The sequence below is a fragment of the Suncus etruscus genome, chromosome 14 (genome assembly GCF_024139225.1).
Source record: "Suncus etruscus isolate mSunEtr1 chromosome 14, mSunEtr1.pri.cur, whole genome shotgun sequence".
Classification (NCBI taxonomy): Eukaryota; Metazoa; Chordata; class Mammalia; order Eulipotyphla; family Soricidae; genus Suncus; species Suncus etruscus.
In genome coordinates, this window is record NC_064861.1 from 61,836,659 (window position 1) to 61,853,335 (window position 16,677).

Genomic DNA, 16,677 nt, shown 5'->3' on the forward strand with positions numbered 1-16,677 from the left:
TCAAAGACAATTTATTTTCCCCACACCCTTCCCCAAATACAATTTATTATCTTCAATAAATGCCAAATATTTAAATATCCACAGGCTCGAGTGACAGTATAGCAGGTAGGGCATCAGGTCTCAATCCCCAGCATTCCATATGATCCCCTGACCAGCACCAAGAGTAATTCCTGAGGACAGAGCTAGGAGTAAGCCACCAGGTTTGATCCCAAACCCCTCACCAAAGGTGTTTTATTTAAAAGGACCTGTTCAGCTTGTTCCTTCCCCCCCCCAAAAAAATTCTTTTCTCAAGTGTCTTTCCTCGAGGCATCTACTATGCTCTAATTGCAGCAAAAGTACGTCAGGCATACTCTTTCATTTAGTAACACAATATAAAAAAGATTTTATTAGGGCCAGAGAATGACTTAAAGGACTGAAGTCATACATTGTGTGTGTGTGGGAGGCCTGGGCTTAATCCTCAGCATCACATGGTGCTCAGGAGCACGGCTGGGAGCAGCCCCCAAGCAACAAGTTGCAAGTAGCCCCTGAGCATTGCTAAATTAAATAATAAAACATAACTTTAAATGTTCCTTTAGATTTTATGGACCCCTGTTTTTGTCTAGGAAACCTCCATAGATCTAGGGACCAAGCTTTATGAGTTGTTACATTTTGTTATCTTTATCTTTCAATAAAAGTTACACTTTTGGGGCCAGAGAGATAGCATGGAGGTAAGGCATTTGCCTTTCATGCAAAAGGTCATCGGTTCGAATCCAGGCGTCCCATATGGTCCCCCGTGCTTGCCAGGAGCAATTTCTGAGCATGGAGCCAGGAGTAACCCCTGAGCACTGCCGGGTGAGACCCAAAAACCAAAAAAAAAAAAAAAAAAAAAAAAAAAAAAAAAAGTTACACTTTTGGGGGAGTATGTTTCTGCAATGATTCCCTTTTTAGGGATCCTATTCTGCTCTTTTTATTTTTATTAATTTGTTTAGGTTTTTGGGCCACATCCGGAGGCGCTCAGGGGTTATGCGCTCAGAAATCGCTCCTGGTAGGCATAGGGGACCATATAGGATGCTGGGATTCGAACCACCGTCTGTCCTTGGTCGGCTGTTTGCAAGGCAAACACACTACCACTGTGCTATCTCTCCAGCCCCTCTTTTTATTTTTAATATCCTCATATAAAGTGTGACCAGTAAGGGACAAGAGCAATAGTACAGTAGGTAGAGAGCTTGCCTTGCATGCAAGATTCAATCCTTATCATCTGGCATCCCATGTGGTCCCATGCACATCACCAGGAGTAATTCCCGAGTGCAAAGCCAAGAGTAACCCCTGACAGTTTAGCTAGGTGTAGCCCTAAAATAAACAAAAATGACCAGTACATTTCTGTGTGCTTCTGTTAAAGGGATTATATTCTGTACTTTTAGGTGAGAAGGGTATGCCTGAATAGCTTTTCCAGTTTCCAGGTTTTGGAGCTCCCTCTTCTGTTGTGTTCACTAAGTTCTACACATTGTGACTAAGGCTTCTTTTTTTTTTTTTTTTTTTTTTTTTTTTGTGGTTTTTGGGTCACACCCGGCAGTGCTCAGGGGTTATTCCTGGCTCCAGGCTCAGAAGTTGCTCCTGGCAGGCACGGGAGGACCATATATGGGACGCCGGGATTCGAACCGATGACCTCCTGCATGAGAGGCAAACGCCTTACCTCCATGCTATCTCTCCGGCCCCGACTAAGGCTTCTTGAGATCTGCCTTCTCTGCTTTCTCCTACTCTTGTGGTTGGACCTTCGCTTTCTCTTTAATCTACTGTCCCTGTTCCATTTCACTGTGGACTGTACTCACACTAATTTCTCCCTGATGTGACTGTGTTCATCTTGAAAGGATTTATTTTTTTTTATTTTATTACCTTTTTTCAGAGTTTATAGGACCCAGACTGCTCTAGCACCTTAAGCCTTTATTCCAATACTGCCCCCTAGCACTCACCTGCAATAATCACCCCCTAGACCAGGGGTGGCAAACAAGTTCGACACAAAGAGCCAAAATTTTAAACTGTGAGAGTCAGAGAGCCACACCACGCAGTGACCTGCCAAAAAGACAAACACTCACACAAAAGCACATAATTTTAACAATAATATAAATTCAACACATATTGCATTTTGCCATTTTGAGTGAGGGTGTGCTGCGTCCTCCACACTAAGAACTAACGGCCAGATGTGACCCAACATGTGCCACACAGGTCCCCCGGCTCGCTGGCCCGTGCAATTGTTTCCGAGGGATGGAAGATGGGACTCTGCGCTCGGAGATCTCTCCTCAGAGGTCCCTCCTCAGAAGCAGCAGAACAAAATCCAAACTTGGCAAAGAGCCACAGTATACAAAATAATGATAAGAGGCAAAGAGCCGCATTCATTTTGGCTGGGAGCCTCATGCGTGTTCGCCACCCCTGCCCTAGAAGTCACTCAGAGCCTTCTTTCAGTTTTGGTTGATATTCTTAGTTTGAACAACCAGACTTGAGTTTCTGTTGTCATTTGTTTGGTATGATCTTCATTTCTCTGCTGTTGAAAGTCCAGTTGGCTTTCTATATACACATATTGAACACATATCATCCACCTATACATATATATATATACGCAATCTATATAAAATATAACATATGGCATACATTCATGTATTTCTATACTCACACTTGTATTTTTTAATTTATTTTGGCTATTTGGCATTACACACAGTAGTGCTCAAGGGCTCTTTTTCCTGGCTCTGTGCTTAGGAATGACCCAGTGGTGCTCAGGATACCATATATCAGTATATGGTATATTTTTGGTTTTTGAGTCACACCCGGCAGTGCTCAGGGGTTACCCCTGACTGTCTGCTCAGAAATAGCTCCTGGCAGGCACGGGGAACCATATGGGACACTGGGATTCGAACCAACCACCTTTGGTCCTGGATCGGCTGCTTGCAAGGCAAACACTGCTGTGCTATCTCTCCGGGCCCATATATCAGTAATTTAACCAGAGTTGGCCACATGTAAGGCAAGTGCCTTACCCCTTGTACTATTTCTCTGGCTCAATATACTCATAATTCTTTAAAATACAGTCATATACATATTTCCCCCTCACTTAATGTCTTGGAGACCTTTCTGTATGAACACCTACATTCTTTCCAATAATTAAATAACAATAATCAAAATGTATATAGCATCCATGTATCTGACATGTTTCTTAATGTTCTGTGGTGGTTGTAATGTTTGGTATGATACTTATTGCACTTTCAGGGGTTGTGATGGTGCCATATCACACATTTGGTTGCACCAATGAGGATCACAGGTGGCAATGCCAGGGATTGCACTCAGCAATGTGGGTGATGCAAGGGTTCCCACTTGGAACCTCATTCATAGAAGGCAGTAGTAGTTCAACCACATTCCTAAGCACTATTCTAAATTGTTTTTATATTACACAATACTTTATATGTGTTGGAGCCAGAGAGATAGCACAGTGCATAGGTTTCATGCTGCCAACCCAGATTCAATCCCTGTCACCCCATATGGTTCCCCAAGTCCTACCAGGAGCACTCTCTTAGTGCAGAACCTGGAATGAGCCCTGAGCAGAGCTGGGTGTGGAGCAGAATTTTTTAAAAAAAAAACTCCAAAATCTAAGCCAACTTTTTTGTTTGCTTGTGGGGGGGCACATCTGGCAGCACTTCTGGGGGGTATTCCTGGCTCTATGCTAAGAAATCACTCCTGGCATGCTTAGGGGACCATATGTGATGCTGGAAATCAAACTCGGGTTGGCCACATGTAAGACAAATGCCCTACCCACTCTGGCCCCAAAACCAACTTATATATGTATAACTCATTTAATTGTTTGGTTTTTTTTGGGGGGGGTCACACCTGGCAGCACTCAGGGGTTACTACTGGCTCTACACTCAGACATTGCCTCTGGAAGGCACGGGGACCATATGTCAGGATTCGAACCACTGTCCTTCTGCATGCAAGGCAAACACTTTACCTCCATGCTATCTCTTTGGCCCCATTTAATTCTTAGTTTTGTTTTTTTGTTTTTTTGTTTTTGGTTTTTGGGCCACACCCTGTGATGCTCAGGGGTTACTCCTGGCTATGCGCTCAGAAGTTGCTCCTGGCTTCTTGAGGGACAATATGGGACGCCGGGGGATCGAACCGAGGTCCGTCCTAGGCTAGAGCAGGCAAGGCAGGCACCTTACCTCCAGCGCCACCGCCCGGCCCCTAATTCTTAGTTTTACATATGAAGAAACTGAGGAAACTGATTCACAGAGGTTAAGTAATTTATATAAAGCAAAGATTAATATGTTGTCTATGTGTCAATAAAATGATATCTAGACCATCTAGTTCTGTTATTCAACTGATGGGTTCTTTGACAGATTTTTCTTTTTTAATATTTCTACAAATGACGCCTTATGGTATATATTTTTTCTGGAAAATTTTTACCTTCATGCTTTACTTAATGTTTTTGTCAACAGTGGATTTTGTGCAGTAGGGTGTCTGCCTTGCCTGTGCTAGCCTAGAACGAACCTCGGTTCGACAACCCCCCCCCCCCAGCATCCCATTTGGTCCCCAAGCCAGGGGCGATTTTGAGCGCATAGCCAGGAGTGTCACTGGGTGTGGCCCAAAAACAAACAAACAAACAGTGGATTTCAAGTACAGTGATGGTGCTCAAAGCCAAAATAGGTTGTACCATGTAGAATTTTGTTTATTTGTTTGTTTTTGTTTTGGGGCCCCACCCAGCAGCACTCAGAGGTTACTCCTGGCTCTGTACTCAGAAATCACTCCTGACAGGCTCTGGGTACCATATGGGATACTGGGGATCGATTGGCCCCAGGTCAGCCACGTGCAAGGCAAACACCATACCACTGCGCTATTGCTCTGGCCCTGTACCATGTAGATTTGTGTGACTACATTCTATGACAAATACACACAACAAAATTACTGAATTTTTATTTGTTTTGGGACCACACCTAGAGATGCTCAGGGATTACTCCTGGCTCTACACTCCAAATGACTTTTGGCAGAGTTTAGGTAACATTATGGAATTCTAGGGATTGAACCCCGTCAACTGAGTGCAAGGCAAGTACCTAGCTGCTGCATTATCACTCCTGTTCTAGTCACTGAAGTTTTTTGAATAATATTGATTTGAGAGAATTTAGAAATTATGTCTACTTTATTCAGAATAATTTGAGAATTCCAGAGTTTCTGTTTTGCAATTCTACCTTAGATCACATTTCTATTATTGTTGTTGTTGTTATTATTTGGGTTTTGGGCCACATCAAGTGATACTCAGGAGTTACTCCTGGATCTGTACTTAGGGATCACTCCTAGAAATGCTTGGGGGACCATATGGGATGCTGAGGATTGAACCTGGGTTGACTATATGCAAAGCAAGTGTCTTATCCATTGTACTATTGCTCTGGCCCCCACATTACTATTTTTAAAAGTAAGGGCTCATCTTTTGTTTTTTTTTTTTTATTTGCTTATTTGGGAGCCATTTCTGGCATTGCTCAGGGATTATTTCTCACTTGGTGCTCCTGATAGTACTCAGGGTACCATATACAATGCCAGGGATCGACATGGGTCAGCTACATGGAAAACAAGCATGATATCCACTATAGTTAATTTCTCTAGCTCTCACCTTTCATGAGTTTGGATGGAGGGCTCTTTACAGATGGGATTTAGGAGGAACAAAGGCCTGTCTTCACTAGCTGTTCATCCAAGCAGAAATCATAATGTATCTACTGATGATTTCTTTTCAGAACTGGTGGAGTCTCTTTCATTGCAGGGATCTTATGCTGGAAAAATTCATTCCATTGGTGATGCTTTTAGAAATTTTAAAAACCTTCGATCCTTAGACTTGTCAAGAAATCTGATCACTAGCCTGAAGGTAAGTTCTATATTCAATGACTAGCTAATTTAGACCAATTAATTATTTGATGAGAAAAGATGATAGACATTTTTCTCTTGGGAGCTATAGGAATTTTGAGTATTTCAAACTAGATATTACTATCTATTATAAAATTCTTTCTTGGGCCGGAGAAATAATATAGTGGGTAAGGCAACTTAACTTGCACACAGCCAACCCAGCTTCAACCCCCAGTAAACCATTTGGTCCTCCGAGCCCACCATTGCAGAGCCAAGAGTAACTACTGATCATCGCTGAATGTGGCCAAACCCCACTTCCATTTTAAAATTTTACTTTATTTTTTTAGTTTTTGGCTCACACCCAGCTCTGTATTCGGATATTACTTCTGACAGTACCCGGAATGCCGGGGATAGAATCTGGGTTGGATGCATACAAGTGTCTTATTCACTGTACTATCTCTCCAGCCTCTCATTATAATATTTTCAACTTTATTTTTTAATTATATGTTATAAAATATTGAGGTCATTTCCTTTAGTGAGGGAATATTTCTGGTGATGCTCAGGATTTCAGGGGTAACTCCTGGCTGTATACTCAAAAATTGCTCCTGGCAGAATCTGGGGACTGGTTCAAACCACTGTCCTTCTGCATGCAAGGCAAATGCCCTACCTCCATGCTATCTCTCCAGCCCCTCAGGATTTAATTCTAGTTCTGCACTTAGGAATCACTCCTGGCAGGCTCGGGGGCCCATTTGGGATGCCTGGGATCAAATCTGGGTCAGATGTGTGTAAGGCAAGAGCCGTACACTCTCTGCTATCTCTCCAGGGAAATTATAATAAAATATTACTCCAGAGCAATAGTATACTCTTTAATATATGTAAAAAATAATTATGAGGAATACTTGTAAAAGAGTCCCTACTTGGAGAACGATTCTGAGTAAGTAGGTCTAAGATGGGTTTAGAACACATTCAGGGCCAGAGGGATAGCACAGCAGGCAGTTGACCCAGATTCGATCCTCGGCATCCAGTCCTCCAAACCTGCCAACAGTGATTTCTGAGCCCAGAGTCAGGAATAAGTACCGCCCCCAGAAAAGAATACATTCAGAGGATTCTGGTATGAGGAACACATGGAGAAACATTGTTCTTTTTTGTTTTGTTTTGTTTTGTTTTGTTTTGTTTTGGGTCACACCCAGCAGCCCTCAGGGGTTTCTCCTGACTCCAGGCTCAGAAATCACTCCTGGCAGGCTCGGAGACCTTATGGGATGCCAGGATTCCAACTAATCACCTTTTGCATGAAAGGCAAACGCCTTGCTATCTCTCCGGCCCCAACATTGTTCTTATTACTATAGCTTTTTTCCTCAGAGTGGAAGAAAGGGTGGTGTTGAAAATAAAATCATTTTCAGATCAGGGAATGATAGAACAGAGAACAGTGAAGTAAAGAAGGTAGCATAAGCTTGAGTCGAGTAGTATATAGGATTAGCACTCAAGAATAACTACAAACAGTTGTCCGTTGTCTTCCACATGTCCTTACTTTGCCCAGCTCTTGACCTGTCTCATTAAAGTCCTTTGTCACAATTCTGACAGTGAAAGACTTCCAAGTGCCACTCAGAATTAACTCCTGGATTATTACTTCAGTTTTGGGAAGGGGGGATAGTTTCTCAGCAACACAAGCCATATCCAATTTCAAAACTAAAGACTTGGCCAGGGTTGTGGCTCAGAAGTAGAGCACTTGCCTTGCATATGTGATATAACCTTGGTTTGATTCCTGACACTGTAATAAATAAATGAATCAAACTAAAAGCCCTAAAAGAAGAAACCCAAGCAAGATAAAATTTCTAGTTAAGATTCTAAAGATTGAAAGTTTAAATTGAACGAGCTCTTTAAACCATCTGATAACTGTGAAATTGTATTTAGTCCATCAGTTTCACCAGGTATTAGGTCCCCTTTTTTAATGTGTATTTTTTTATTCATTCTTTTTTTTTTAATGTTAAAAATTGAACATAAGGGGGTAGGGCATTTGCCTTGCATGTGGCTGACCTGGGTTTAATCCCCAGCATACCATATGGTCCCCTAAACACTGCCAGGAGTGATTCCTGAGTGCATAGCCAGAAATAATCCCTAGGTATCTCTGGGTGTGGTCCCAAAACAAACAAAAATTGTAAAAAAAAAAAAAAAAAAAGTTGTAATTTGTTTCTATACTCTTCCCTTTTTCACTTCTGTAAATTGGATGAAAACCTGTTGTGAAGATTAAGCAGATTAGCATATGTAAAATGCAACACATATAGGACTCCTGGCACAAAGCTTTGCATATGTGTATTAATAAATGTTAGCTTCCTACATTTTTTGGCTTCTATAACTTATGTGCATATATTCATTTCTAGGAACTGAATAATTTTGTTTAATCTTCCCAGCAGAGGGCTGTTTTATGATAGTTTGTAGTGTAACTTCAGATATACATAAATCCATTCCAACTGAAAAAAAGTGAGAAGAGGATAGAAATATTTTCCTTGGCTTTTACACTGAACGAGTTTTAAAGACCACTTGAGGGGCTAAAGAGATAGTTCAAAGAATTATGTGATAGTTCAAAGAACTGAGTTCATGTTTTACACATAAGAGGCCTGGGTTCACTATTCCCCTCAACATCATTGGAAGGATTTCTGAACACAGAGCTAAAAACAAAACAAAAAAGATTTCTAGAATTTAGACACAAATACTTTTTTTTTTTTAAAGATAGCACAAGGAGTAAAGTGCTTGCTTTGCATGCAGCTGACATGGGTTTGATCCCCAGCATCCTGTAAGGTCTCCCAAGTATCACTAAGAGTAATTCCTGAGTAATCTCTAATCCAGGAGTGTTTCAAGTCAGCTCCTGAAGAGGTTGACTGATGGAGGGATGGAGGATGAGGCCTTTCTTCTCCAGCTCGGACCACATGTCTGTTATCCTGTTCAGTTGGCGGTTCTGAGGTGAATGCAGTGGGAAGAAAACCAACAGGCAGTCAGGCTTCTGAAGAAAACAGCTCTTTTATTCCGTGAAGAGGCCAAAGCCAAAAGGCCTAAGAATAGGTCCAGGACAAAAAGCCCCTCGCCTTCCACATACCCAGGGGATCAAATTGTGGTCCGTCCTAGGTTAGCGCATGCAAGGCAAATGCCCTATCACTTGTGCCACCGCTCCAGACCCTGGGAGTGATTTCTGAGTGCATAGCCAGAAGTAATTCCTGAGCATCACCGGGTGTGGCCCAGAAAATAAATAAAAAAAAATAAACAACAACAAAGCATATCATGTTGGAAACTTTTATTTTTCTGAAATAATTCCAAATGATAGAGTTCCTTTCATGGTAAGTATTTATACTAGGGGCCGGAGAGATAGCACAGCAGTAAGGCATTTGCCTTTGCCTTGCATGCAGAAAGATGGTGGTTTGAATCCCATATGGTCCCTCGAGCCTGCCGGGGGCGATTTCTGAGCGTAGAGCCAGGATTAGCCCCTGAGGGCTGCCGAGTGTGACCCAAAAAAACAAAACAAAAAAGTATTTATACTACTAAAGATATGTGATTATATGTATGATTTTGACATAGTGTCCTAAATTTAGTATAGAGCAAATAAAGCAACAAACTATCCAAAATCTTATAAGACTTTAATTGTTATGCTCAATAATAAGTTTTGGCAAAGGAAGAAAGATGTGTCTTTTAAGTTTTCCAGTCCTGGAGGGGGTAGGATTGCTAAATCCACAGAAAGAGAACTAAAGAAGAAATAGCATATCTACAAAGGAGAAGAAGCTCTTTTGTGGTGATTATAACTTTGAAAGTGGCAAACAAAGCATGAAGAGTTTCATACTGATCAAGAGGGCAAACTTGGAGGTAGCTTTGCTTATCTTATCACATAGTTCCTTGTGGTCAGAGGAATAGTATAGGACGTAGGCACTTGCCTTGCATGCAGCTCACCTGGGTTCAAACTGAAGTACTTCATAAAGTCCTCCAAACCACATCAAGAGTGATCCCTGAGCACAGAGCCAGGAATAAATCTTGAGCATAGTCAGGTGTGGACTCCCTCAAAAAATGTGATGCAGGGGCTGGAGCAGTGGTGCAAGGGGTAAGGCATCTGCCTTGTCCTCGCTAGCCTAGGACAGACCATGGTTCAATCCCCCGACGTCCCATACGGTCCTCAAGCCAGGAGCAATTTATGAGTTCATAGTCAGGAGTAACCCCTGAGTGGCCTGAAAACCAAACCCCAGATGTGGCCCAAAAACCAAAAAAAAAAAAAAAAAGTGATGCATTAATATATAAAGACACATCACATGTACACCTACACTTCTAACAAAGCTATATTCTTCTCCAAGACCATCACTTCTTCCTACTATTTAATTTTTTTTTCATTTGTCTTTTTTTTTTTTTTTTGGTTTTTGGGCCACACCCGGTGATGCTCAGGGGTTACTCCTGGCTATGCGCTCAGAAATTGCTCCTGGCTTGGGGGACCATATGGGACACCGGGGGATCGAACCGCGGTCCGTCCAAGGCTAGCGCAGGCAAGGCAGGCACCTTACCTCTAGCGCCACCGCCCGGCCCCTTCATTTGTCTTTTGAGGAGGCCACACCTAGAAGTATTCAGAGGTTCTATACTTGAGGTGGGGGGATCACTCCCAGTAGTGCTCAGTGGACCATGCAGTGTGAGGATCCAACTTGGGCAAAGCCTGAATTCAGCCTTTTAAGCGATCTCTTGGGCGCTTCCTTTATTACTAAGAGCTTTTTGTCCTTCCATTTAATATTTTCTTTCCTTTTTTTATTTTTTATTTTTTATTTTTAGTGGTTTTTGGGTGACACTCGGCAGCGCTCAGGGGTTACTCCTGGCTCTATGCTCAGAAATCGTTCCTGGCAGGCTTGAGGGAACATATGAAATGCCGGGATTCGAACCACCGTCCTTCTGTGTCTAAGGCAAATGCCTTACTGCTTTGCTATCTCTCTGGCCCCAATATTTCCATAGTTTTATCATAGAAAATAAACTGAGGTGCTCCTAAGATCTGGAGAGTAGATGTAGCCAGGGTAAGAGGGGCGGAGGAAGTATGGCCTTGTTACTACTAGGAAGGATTGGACTGGGAGAGTGATTGGGGGAGTATGGAAATAGAAAATTGACAGCAGATATTTGAATGTCAGATTTGGTTAAGAAAATGAATTGTGGGACCGGAGAGATAGCATGGAGGTAAGGCGTTTGCCTTTCATGCAGAAGGTCATTGGTTCAAATCCCAGCGTCCCATATGGTCCCTCGTGCCTGCTAGGGGCTATTTCTGAGCAGATAGCCAGGAGTAATCCCTGAGCACAGCTGGGTGTGCCCCCCCCAAAAAAAAATAAAAAAGAAAGAAAGAAAATGCATTGTGGGCTGGAGCAATAGCACAGCAGTAGGTCATTTGCCTTGCACAAAGCCAATACAGGAAGAGCAGTGGTTCGAATCTCTGCATCCCATTTGGTCCCCTGAGCCTGCCAGGAGCGATTTCTGAGTACAAAGCCAGGAGTAACGCCTGAGTGCCGCCAGGTACAAAACAAAAATAAACAAAATGCATTGTCTGTGAGTTATTTATGTATAAAACTACTCAGTGCCTATTGGTTAGAATGTTTATATTCTTGGGCAATTAATTGGAATTCTTTTTTTTTTTTTTTTGGTTTTTGGGCCACACCCGGCCTTGCTCAGGGGTTACTCCTGGCTGTCTACTCAGAAATAGCTCCTGGCAGGCACAGGGGACCATATGGGACACTGGGATTCGAACCAACCACCTTTGGTCCTGGATCGGCTGCTTGCAAGGCAAACACCGCTGTGCTATCTCTCCGGGCCCTAATTGGAATTCTAACTAGGCCTTTCTCATGGGCAAGTTAGATAACAAGTTTAAGGATGGAAAATAATATATCCCTACTTTATCTGTGAGTTTTCTGATCCCGACCACGTGCACTTTCACCATCTGATCTTTTCCCTTGCAGGGGATCCAGTATTTATGTTCACTTCAAGAGCTGAATTTATATTATAACAACATTCCTTCACTAGTGGAAGTATCCCGCCTCCAGCCTTTACCCTTCCTCAAAGAACTAGACTTGAGGCTCAATCCTGTTGTCAGGAAAGATACAGATTATAGGCTCTTTGCCGTATACACGCTACAAACTCTGGAGAAACTGGGTGAGACCCTCTTCCTTTTTTCCTTCTTTCAGAATCTTCCTTTCAACCGGCTGTCTCCTAATCTCCTGGAGGTTGGCCCAGAGTGTGCTCTAGCAGGATATATTTGTTTATTAGTCAATATTTATGTAACTCTTTTGTGTTGGCAGGATGTATGACGAGTCCTTTTATTGTTTATTGAGTGACCATCTATGATTTTATCAGTTACTTCCAGCTTTAGTTTTCTTTAGTTGATGGTTTCACCACTACTTCCTCCCCAAGGAAAAGTTTCCAGGTTGAGAGTTACTTTTCCAGGTGCCCCAATTTTGCAACTGTATTTGTCACAGTAAACTGATAGTAACTTTTGGGGTGTGGTTGTCCAGGAATAATCAACATTCCATTACATGAACTCATCTGTGTTTCTTTAAAATGTTTATTTTGTGCATACATGTTTATTATAAAATTAGAGTGTCAGACCCCTGGTAAAATTATTTTTGGAGATCTAACTAAAGTCTCTCAGTTTTTATTGTTAAGTTTGAATTGTCTGTGACCCAAGCTGTACTGTCCCACAAAGGTAGCTACAGCTATGTCGCCCTTGTTACTATGGTATCCCTATAGTCACCCTGAGTTACTACCTGCTCCAGTGACAACATAATGAATTATTTTGTGACCTGTCTCTAACAAAAGAAGACGAATAAGACTGGCCTTTAGTTTTTATTCTATGGATCTGATTTTCTGACCTGCTACTATTTATTCCAAAAGAGAAATATGTTCAGATCCCGATTTTTGCCTGCAGATGATCGGACTGTACGGGAAAGTGAAAGGAAAGCTGCCAAACTACATTTTAGTCAGTTGGGCAACAGTGAAAATTTTCTTTTAGAAGTGGAAAAAAGGTAAGATGATTATTTACCCTAAAAGTGTCTGGTTTGGTTGTGAACAGAGAATAATGAATTTCTGTTTAACTTTCTTCATTTTCTTTTTTTTATTTTATCATTTTTGTTTTGGGGCCACACCTGGCAACTCTCAGGGTTTACACTTGGCTCTGCACTCAGATATTATTCCTGGCAGGCTTGTGGGAACACATGGGATGCTAGAGATCGGATCAGTGTCCATCCTGGGTCGACCACATGCAAGGAAAATGCCCTACCACTGCGTTATTGCTCTGGCCCCACTTTTTTTTAATTTTCTAGCAGAAATGTTAGACTGGGAATAGGATTTTGTAAGAATCCTCAGACTATGGGGCCAGGAAGGTGGCACTAGAGGTAAGGTGTCTGCCTTGCAAGCGCTAGCATAGGACGGACCGAGGTTCGATCCCCCGGTGTCCCATATGGTCGCCCCAAGCCAGGGGCGATTTCTGAGCGCATAGCCAGGAGTAACCCCTGAGCGTCAAATGGGTGTGGCCCAAAAACCAAAAAAAAAAAAAAAAAAAAAAGAATCCTCAGACTAGGAATAAAATATCTATTCAAATTGCTGAAATTTGCCTGGGATGAGAAACCTTGCTCTCAGTGCATTGTTTTTGTTTTGTTTTGTTTTGCTTTGCTTTGTTGATTTTTTTTTAACTATTCTGTCTGTTTTGCATTAATTGCAAATTTTTTCAAATTTGCTTGGGGGCCCCACCCAGCAGTGTTCAGGGTTTACTCCTGGCTTTGTGCTCAGGTATCAGTTCTGGAAGGCTCCAAGGACCTTATAGGATGCCAAGGTTCTATCTAACTGGAGTTGATCACATACGAGGAAAACACCCTACCAGCTGTTCAAAATGTAATTTGGGCTTTTTCTTCTGTGGAAAAGCCCACATTCTCTCTAAAACATTTATCTTTCTCTGTTTTCATATCTTTCTAAGTAAATTTCTTCTTTTTTTTTTTTTTTTTTTTGGTTTTTGGGCCACACCCGGCGATGCTCAGGGGTTACTCCTGGCTGTCTGCTCAGAAATAGCTCCTGGCAGGCACGGGGGACCATATGGGACACCGGGATTCGAACCAACCACCTTTGGTCCTGGATCGGCTGCTTGCAAGGCAAACGCTGCTGTGCTATCTCTCCGGGCCCCTAAGTAAATTTCTTTCAATAAAACTATTTTGCTTTATTTAACAAATAAAAGAGCCAGAGCACAAATGCATTAGGGCATTTGCTTTTCATGTGGCCAACCAGGGTTCAATCCGTGGTATTCCATATGGTCCCCTGAGCACCACCAGGAGTAAATCCTGAGTGCAAAGACAGGAGGGATTCCTGAGCACTTCCTGGTGTGGTCCCAAAACAAAAGCAAATTAAGATAAATTTCAAAAATAATCAAACCAAGCTGTATCTCAGTGTTCATACATACATAAGGATACATACATAAGGATACTAGGAGATAATTTAATTCCATAAATTTTGCCACTTCTGGGGCCGGGAAGGTGGCGCTAGAGGTAAGGTGTCTGCCTTGCAAGCGCTAGCATAGGACGGACTTCGGTTCGATCCCCCGGTGTCCCATATGGTCCCCCAAGCCAGGGGCGATTTCTGAGTGCATAGCCAGGAGTAACCCCTGAGTGTCAAATGGGTGTGGCCCAAAAACAAAACAAAAAAAAATTTTGCCACTTCTGGGGCTGGAGAGATAGCACAGCGGTGTTTGCCTTGCAAGCAGCCGACCCAGGACCTAAGGTGGTTGGTTCGATCCCGATGTCCCATATGGTCCCCTGTGCCTGCCAGGACCTATTTCTGAGCAGATAGCCAGGAGTAACCCCTGAGTGCACCAGGTGTGGCTCAAAAAATTATTTTTTGGGGGGCCGGCCGGTGGCGCTAAAAGTAAGGTGCCTGCCTTGCCTGCGCTAGCCTTGGACGGACCGTGGTTCGATCCCCCGGTGTCCCATATGGTCCCCCAAGCCAGGAGCAACTTCTGAGCACATAGCCAGGAGTAACCCCTGAGCGTTACCGGGTGTGGCCCAAAAACCAAAAAAAAAAAAATAATAATAATAATAATTTTTTTGGCCACTTCTTTCTTAGTAGGTTTAGAAACCAGTATATGGTCTTTCCCTAGTGAATTAAAAGAATTACATTACTGAATACAGGACTTTTAGTATATTAAAAGACCATGCATTAAAAAGCAAAGGATGGAGAGATAAAGGATTTTTTCCCAATGTAATCTCTTTGACCCTGTTCCAGTCCCCAGCACCTCATGGTCTCCTGAGCACTGTCAGGAGTCACTTCTGAGCACAGAACCAATGCCACTGACGATCATTGAGTGTGAGCCACTACCCTTCCCCCACAAAAAATGGTAGGACTATATTTTTGAAAAATAGAAATCCCTTTCAATTAAAGCAGTACAGGGGCCAGAGTAAGAGCACAGCAATAGGGTGTTTTCCTTGCATGCAGATGACCCAGGACAGAACTAGGTTCAATCCCTGGCATCCCATATGATCTCTCGAGCCTGTCAGGAGCCATTTTTGAGAGCAGAGCCAGGAGTAACCACTGCCGGGTGTGACACAAAAAAAAAGAAAAACAAGCAAACAACAAAAGAAAGCAGTACAGAAAATATGGCGGTGGAGGAAAGATATGGAATCAATCCATATCTTTTTTTTTTTTTTTGGTTTTTGGGTCACACCGGTGATGCTCAGGGGTTACTCCTGGCTGTGTCCTCAGAAATAGCTCCTGGCAGGCACAGGGTACCATATGGGACACCGGGATTCGAACCAACTACCTTTGGTCCTGGATCGGCTGCTTGCAAGGCAAACACCACTGTGCTATCTCTCCGGGCCCAATCCATATCTTTCTACTAATCAAGTTGGTGATATACTTCCAGATACCTACATATATACATGTAAATATATTAATTTTAAGATGATGGAAGTAATATTAACTTATTGTTGAATACTTGGAAAGTATATGAAAACACAATAAATGAAAAATTATAAATCCTGCCATTCAGAAATAAATGCTGATCTTATGGTAGATATCTTTTCTAGGGGTACATATGTTTATTTATAAAATAATATATGAGCAACAAAGTAGATATACAGTATTTCATAGTAATTTACCTTTGTGTATTATTTTAAATCCTTATTGGGGAATAGGAGTTGAACACTTGGTGATGCTCAGGGAATTCTGCCTCTGTTCTCAGGAGTCACTCACTCCCAGCAGTGCTAGGAGATTAAACTGGGGTTGGACATACTCAAAGCAAATGCTTTGATCCCTTTACTCACTCTTCCTGTTCCTTGTACATTCCACTTTTAAATTTGATACAAGACATTATTAACCTATTCCTATGACATTTTTCCCAGGGTGAGTTTTTTTGTTTGTGCACTGTGGTCTTTATTCCTTATGCCTAGGACAGTCAGTGGCTGGCACATAAAAGTTTCTAAGAAATGGGGCCCCGGAGAGATAGCACAGCGGGGCGTTTGCCTTGCAAGCAGCCAGTCCAGGACCAAAGGTGGCTGGCTCAAATTCCGGTGTCCCATATGATCCCCCGTGCCTGCCAGGAGCTATTTCTGAGCAGACAGCCAGGAGTAACCCCTGAGCAACGCCAGGTGTGGCCCAAAAACCAAAAAAAAAAAAAAAAAAAAGTTTCTAAGAAATGATTTGTTGAAAAGGGATATTTCTTTTTTCCAGTGGCTTTTTCCAGCATCCATAGTTACCTATTTTTTTTTTTTTTTGGTTTTGAGTCACACTCCGCAGCGCTTAGGGGTGGGGTTACTTCTGGCTCTATGCTCAGAAATCGCCCCCAGCAGGCTCTAGAAC

At 42.4% G+C, this 16,677-nt stretch overlaps 1 protein-coding gene across 1 annotated transcript in view; it reads left to right on the plus strand.

Moving 5' to 3' along the window:
* Positions 1 to 16,677, plus strand: part of LRRC36 (leucine rich repeat containing 36) — a 66,630-nt gene that overhangs the window by 5,201 nt on the left and 44,752 nt on the right. The window contains exons 2-5 of the mRNA XM_049786378.1: positions 5,742 to 5,869; positions 11,802 to 11,994; positions 12,767 to 12,863; positions 14,947 to 14,949. Coding sequence (XP_049642335.1) covers positions 5,742 to 5,869; positions 11,802 to 11,994; positions 12,767 to 12,863; positions 14,947 to 14,949 — 421 coding nt within the window. The remainder of the gene's footprint in view (positions 1 to 5,741; positions 5,870 to 11,801; positions 11,995 to 12,766; positions 12,864 to 14,946; positions 14,950 to 16,677) is intronic.